The sequence below is a fragment of the Cupressus sempervirens genome, chromosome 7, assembly GCF_028749045.1.
Source record: "Cupressus sempervirens isolate cs-2001-9-10 chromosome 7, ASM2874904v1, whole genome shotgun sequence".
NCBI classification, from domain to species: domain Eukaryota; kingdom Viridiplantae; phylum Streptophyta; class Pinopsida; order Cupressales; family Cupressaceae; genus Cupressus; species Cupressus sempervirens.
The window spans coordinates 295,621,009-295,627,681 of NC_143124.1; the positions used below are offsets into that span (position 1 = coordinate 295,621,009).

Here is a 6,673-nt window from a genome sequence, read left to right on the forward strand (position 1 = left end):
TAATTGTTACTATTTTCTCACTGCCGGCCAAAACAATGGTTACCAACCCCACCCGTCCTATTCGTTTGGGAAATAGCACTGGGCATTTCCCCTTTATTGTGTCAGTCATCAAATTGATTACTGGGTGTTATAACTTCCACCTAATATGATTCTAAACCAGTAAACACCGAAATAAATGCTTTCACGAGAGTAACAATCGTCTACAGTAGTTGCAGCGTTCATTTAAGAAAAAGCTTCAACCCTCAAGAATTGCGTTCCTAGATCCAATATCGTTACCATATTCAATGGATCAAGATGTTTCTAAATCCACCCTTTATTGAGCGTACGTAGTTGTTGAGATTTTGATCATCCGCATTAGTACTTTAATGTAATGTAATTTGAAAGCAGGAAACATTAACTAAATAAAACAATAAGTGGAGTCTGTCTTCTGCTAGGCACGTGAACGGTCCCACCTATATATAATTGCCTCTCAAAAGGCAGGTCCAATTTGCAGCACGTTAGGTAGCGAAAAGAAAAATGCATCGCTGAAAATCAGCAAATTATGTCACCATATTAGAAGGGTAAAATGGTTAGTGCTTTTATTTTATCGCTCCATGGCCCAGGCCCCAGATGATGCCCGAAGGATTTTAATTTCACGTCTTTTTCGTGTCGCTTTTGATAAATTGGAGTCTGGACTTCTTGTGGAATTTGAGGATTCATGATAATAAAAGCATGACGTAATGTGGTGTGAAAGATTGCACGAAACAAACGTGGTATAGCCTTATAGAATGGCCCTAGACGATGATCAACTATGTGCCGGAGTTGAGAGTTGAGGACATTGAATTGTGCTCGCGATGTCTGAAATGCCAGAATTCCGCAAGCGCAAAAGAAATGAAATATTATCATCCGATAGGTGGCTAGACTGGCGTTTGGCTTCTGTAGATGAAGTGAATCCAATTCTTACAAAGATTAGAAAAGAGGGCATCCTAAATTCGTCGGATACGGTACGCCTTTTGGATGGATATGTGAGAAGTAAATCTACTGCTGTCAAACAGTACAAGTCCAATATGGAGGACATGCTATTAATTAGAGATAAACGAAGGCCTGCAGGTATGTATGTTACGTTAGTTTACAGCGTTGTTTAAAATAATTATATTTTGCTGATCAGAAAGATTTTAAGACTTCAATTCTCAATTGAATCTGAGCAGATGGTTCCTTCAGCGAGGATATCTACTCTGGAGTTAAGTGGACCTCTCAAGGAGGAAAAGCCGCTGTCTTGTTATCCTGTGACGATAAAATCACTGAAGTTATATGCTTTGTCTTGCATGGTATCGTTCATGAGAAGATGGAGAAAGGAAAGCGTGTAGAAGAGCTCAACAAATTGATGAAAAGCATCCAAGAGAATTTCCATAACGGCAGAACCGTACTGCATTATGCAGTAGATCAGCCACACAATCCGAAACATGGAAAATACGTTGCTGAGTGTTTAAAGGATAAATTTTCTCAAGCTGGAAAAGATTTTATAGATGCCGCAGATATTTACGAAAGGACTGCTCTTCATTTTGCAGCTTTCCATGGTAATACTGAGCTAGTCGAGATGCTTATTCAAGATTGCGAGATGAAAGCTGATAAAACAGATATAAACAAAGAAAATGCGGTGCACTTTGCTATAAAGGGTGTAAAAAGAGATGTATTGGATTATTTGTATACATTGCCTAAAAAGAGTACAATTATTGTCTCACCGGACGCCCAGGGGAGGACAGCTCTGCATAAAGCAGCTCTTCAGGGTGACACAGATATCATCAAAACTTTACTCGGGCAGTCAGAAGGAGATCTTGATTTCATCCGGCAACCTGATTTGTTCGGTCAAACAGCTCTTCTGGAAGCGGCAAGAGGAGGTCATGTAGAAGCCGTGAGGCTCCTTTTGCAGAGTGGATCTCGGCCTCTTCAGGAACGCAACTCTGATGGCAGAACTGCTCTTCATTATGCTGTGCAACTCCCCGATGATGACAAGGCTAAAGAGATGGCTGAGTTAGTGCTGAGTCATCGCCGACCTGGCGATGGCAGATATTACGAACAAGAGAGATCCCTTCTGCTCTGGGCCTCGGCAATGGGTAGCGGTACAGCAGAAGAGGCAAGTCCAAAGTCGTCATTGGTTAGAAAGTATCTTGAAGGCGAGAGAGAACGCATCCGTGAAAGCTCGATGGACTTGCTATCTACCGCTATTGAGTTGCAGCATGAGAAGATGGCATGGGAACTTGTCACCAGATGCGCAGATACAGAGCGCATAGCCAAACTTGATAGTTGCCGTGAAGAAAAAAAGTACGCCGATAATGGTACGCTTTAAATCAAATTCCTTATTGCGTGCTCGCAGGCATTCTTTATTAACAGCCTATCATAGACATGCTTGCTTATTAAGATTAAAATTGAATTTGTAATTCATGATTCTACCGTGTGCCCTTGGATGATTGTGATTTATTATTTGCTTTCTAATATATAACCATGTAATTTTGTATTATGTAGAGGCTAGTCCATATATTGATGCTAATGGTTCTCTACTAATGTAATAGTGATTCACGAGATGGATAAGATAGAGAAGATGCCAGAACAAGGCCGAGATCAACCAGCCATCAACGATATGCTTGGTAATACTGAGCTTCTCACATATGTCGCATCAGTATCTTTGTATTAGTTTTTAAAATCAATTTGGTCTGTAATATTAAGTGTTTATTTCTTATGAAGAAAAAATAGTTTCTCGGGTGGTAGGGACATTTCTACTCTATATATATTAGATAACATGCAATTATAGGTATAGTGTGTTGTTTAAACGTGAGATGTAATATAACGGGACATGCAGGAAGAAAGGAATTCGCAGAAGGGCTCGCAGAATTGTTTTTAAACCCATACGTGAAATCCCCAATAACTGTCGGCATCTCAGGTGACTGGGGAATAGGAAAGTCCAGTTTAATGATTCAGGTACGATTAAATCATCTTCTCTTCTAAAACCATATTTTAACCGAACTTTTAAAGTTGGAAATGGCAAATCACTAACGAGGTAATGCAACAGACGGAAGCTATTCTACTGAAAAAGGCAGCTCAGCTAGCATTTCCAGGTTTATTAGCGACAGAGCAGTTTCCAGGGTGCAGACCGATCGAGGAGAGTAGCGAAGGTCAAAGGAAATGCGACGAGTTGAATGAAGCGATGAAGAAATCATCCCATTTCGTGAGTACACGTTTGATTTTATATTGTGTTCAATTTAACAACAATGGTATGAAATGATCAAGCTTCAGTCGTCTTTGTTAGCAGAAAAAGATTCGCAAGCATGAGAAAGATTATCTTCTGCTACAATTTCTCAATAGCAATTATCTAGAGGAGCACCGCGATGTATATAAATCATTAGCTGTCATGGACCGCAAAAGGATGGTGAGTTTTTCCCTAGTTGTCTACTTCGCGTATTTTATAAGGGCTTGAAAAGATTCCTTAGTTTTGTGATTGTGTTCTGTTAACTTAGATGAAATGTAAAGGTGAAGAAGGGGATTCACCCAGCAACGAATATCCCCTAAGGAAGATCCCCAGTATTCTGACAGTTCGTTACAATGCATGGCATTACCAAAATGAGTCAGAGGCGTGGGCAGGTCTCGCAGTTGAGACAACAAAGGCGATCGAAGAGTCAATGACCACTGCTCAGAGAGTGAGGTGTCACTGCACTTACGCGTGGAGGAATCACAGACAAGCAATCTGGATGGAATTGGTTCTGCCATGTCTCCTCGCATTATTTCTTTCCGGTTGGCTTGCGTGGGTGCTCTGGAAAATATTTAGTAAATCCAAGAACAACGACCTTGTGCAGCTAACATATGGCTCCATTCCTATAACCATACTGTTAGCTATATGGACTGTAATGAGACAATTCCTTTCTGTTATTAAGCCAGTAAGTGCTCAGATCATGGGATATTTCAGCAAACCAGACCATACAACAAAACTGGGTTATCAGCATCAAGTTATATCTGACATTAAGTTTTTAAAGGAAGAGATTGGCATAAAACCGTCGTGGATATGGAAATTTATTGGGCGGTTATGCAATTTAGTAAATCTCTATCCTGACTATTCCGACAACATCAAGGGCACCTCCGTATCGAGGTTACCCGCGCCAAGCGAAGACGGTATTCGCATGATCGTCTTTGTTGACGATTTGGATAGGTGTGTGGAGACTGTTATTTTGAAGGTATACGTACGTCTCTTAAATACTCCAATTCTGCCTTAAGGATTTCGCGATGACTAAATATGATGATGTGCTAACGAAAAGTTTCTGGTAATCAGGTACTGTCTGCAGTTAATTTGGTGTTGGCAGCTTGTGCTATCGACGTCGTTCTTGGAATGGACGAGAAAATGATCGCAAAAGCAATGAAACGCCAGTTTCCAGACAGTAGCGATGATCGGGAAGAATTGAAAGAATTGACAAAGAAATATTTAAGCAAAATAGTTCAGCTGCCGCTGGCGTTACCAGATACTAGCGAAGAAGAAACAAAGAGATTCCTGCGTGAGCAGCGAGGAGAGACATTTCGAAGCTGGTCTCAGAATGCTGAAGCTAAAGTTCCGCAACAAGCTTCATCGGACGAGACTGGCTGCGACAAAAAATCCAAACCAGGTAATGCAGAGTTGATTTTAACGCTTTGATAATTATACCACCTTATTTATGTGCCGAGCTTTTTAAAAAATTTAACACAGGTCAAACCCCAGGTGATGTGTGCCTGGAGATTTTCGGGATTGGTACAGAGAATGGTAAAAATTTCCTATCAAAACTTTCCGGAATATGTAAGCCATTCTCCATGTTCAAACTCTGGCCACAGCCGGGTAATGATTCTTATTCCTACTCGATCGTATGCTTGTTTATTACAATTTTTGTATCGTAAACATCTACGCATTATTCAAATTGCAAAGGTATTTTCGGCATTTATCAGATCGGAGAGACAAAAATGAGATAGTGAAGAAGAGACGGGTAACAGTATCATTAAATTTCCAGAGGCTGATGACGAATTACAGCGAGGAGGAAAGTCAAGCATTAGATGATTTGAGCGAAGCGGCAACGGGTGAGAGAAGGCTCCCGCGGGAATGGAAACGATTCCTCATCTACCATCGCGTGGCGTGGAACATCCTTTCCCAAAGCGAGACAGTGAAAAAGACTCCAGGCTGGCAGATGCAGCTGGTTGTATGGTTATTTTGTTGCTGGCAATGGGAAGACCACATTAACGACATAATTAAGGTACCTAGTTTAGCTACCCATATTTCTTTCTTGAGCTACTTTTTATGTCTTAAATCAATCGGTCCTTTTAATACGACATGGCTTGTGTGGTAATTTGTAGGATTGGAAGAACCTTGTGCCTGTAAATGGTTTCTCTAAGGACGGTAGCGATGGTCTCGAGTCAACCAAGCCATCACTGAATTATTTGATTGAATACTACCGGCCACCTCAGGAGGATGACGAAAATGGTTCGGCGCAGGAGACGGAGGTCCAGACGCCGCATACTCCACAAACCAGGAGTCAAGCAAAGCAGAAGCAAGAGCCAAGCAGCGAGACGCCGAATACTCAAAGCAGAAGGAAGAGCAAAACAAAGCAGAAGCAAGAGCCAGGCAGCGAGACGCCGAATACTCCACTAAAGAAGAAGCAAGAGCCAGACCACCAGACAAAGACCGGGAATCAGCTGGAGAAGAAGCGAGAGCCAGACCACCAGAATGAGATGGAGATGAAGAAGGAGAAGGAAAAAAGGAAGAACTGGTTCTCCTTAAAAGAGATGCTGGACAAAGAGAGGAAAGGGAAACATAGATATGACGTCTCCTTGGATTGTGTAGTATCTTTTCAGAAATTTAGACTACACTGCGACATTGGGCATCTCTCTTCGCCTAAAAACACTGACAGCAGGAAAGAATGAGCCTCCGTCTACGACATGCCACGTCCCCAAGATGAAACGCAACGTTAAACACTACTACCGTTTGTTATTTCGTATTTGTTATTCTTGTATTTTTATTCCAGGTTTGTTATTTTAGATCAGTTTGGTTCACCTCCAACTTGATGGGAATATGTTTGTCTTATATTTGGTTGTATAAAATTGAAATTGGAATAAGACATTGAACTCTTTGCATTTGTTATCTGTGGCGACATAGAAACTCATAATTGTATGAAGACCTCTTCTCAAGACAAAAAGCTTTGCTAGATTCGATTATAGTCTCATAATTTCACAAGATTCAGACATCACTATTGCATTGGAATGTTGTTTCGATTAAAATAGACTATAAAGATGCCCATATTCGGTGTTTTGTTGTGGATGAATATCACTACAACTTAGTATTTAAGTCTCACCCATTGTTTTGGCCTTAAAGGCAATCTCCAACCGCTTTGCATTTTTAAAATCTTCTCATGTTTGCATATAAAACTTATTATGATAACTATATTTCCACATATGTGGAACTGAATCCCCTCGACAAGTACTCATGAATCTCATCCTTGTGCAGCCTTTGTCTAAGCAGATTCTTCCCTCGGCTCCAATATGGAACCACATCCACAACATGCCCTCCTACGGCTCACATGCATCTTCCACATGACCTTTGGTGTTCAGTTCACAAAGCTCGCTCTCTAGATCTATAACATTCCACAACAGACTAGCCACGTAGGGTACAAATATAAAGAGGGGCAATCAT

At 41.0% G+C, this 6,673-nt stretch overlaps 1 protein-coding gene across 4 annotated transcripts; it reads left to right on the top strand.

Moving 5' to 3' along the window:
* The first annotated feature begins 790 nt into the window (after window positions 1-790).
* LOC149546580 (uncharacterized) lies at window positions 791-6,228 on the top strand. 4 transcript variants are annotated; one of them, XM_089791272.1, is made up of 11 exons: window positions 791-1,089; window positions 1,188-2,315; window positions 2,550-2,624; window positions 2,837-2,955; window positions 3,047-3,202; window positions 3,284-3,403; window positions 3,492-4,202; window positions 4,298-4,625; window positions 4,718-4,831; window positions 4,939-5,240; window positions 5,341-6,228. In XM_089791272.1, exons 1-11 carry the CDS (start codon window positions 834-836, stop codon window positions 5,905-5,907), a joined length of 3,876 nt encoding a protein of 1,291 aa, XP_089647398.1. In that variant the 5' UTR covers window positions 791-833; the 3' UTR covers window positions 5,908-6,228. The 4 variants fall into 4 exon arrangements, with proteins under 4 accessions (XP_089647398.1, XP_089647399.1, XP_089647396.1 ...); XM_089791273.1 differs by having other exon boundaries at window positions 3,287-3,403; XM_089791270.1 differs by having other exon boundaries at window positions 4,706-4,831; window positions 5,341-6,203.
* Window positions 6,229-6,673: the final 445 nt, after the last annotated feature.

Coding starts and splice junctions, on each gene's coding strand:
- LOC149546580 (XM_089791270.1), top strand. CDS start 834: ATGTCTGAAATGCCAGAATTCCGCAAGCGCAAAAGAAATGAAATATTA. Junction 2,625..2,836: donor AGCCATCAACGATATGCTTG/GTAATACTGAGC, acceptor CGGGACATGCAG/GAAGAAAGGAATTCGCAGAA. Junction 4,626..4,705: donor CGACAAAAAATCCAAACCAG/GTAATGCAGAGT, acceptor AATTTAACACAG/GTCAAACCCCAGGTGATGTG.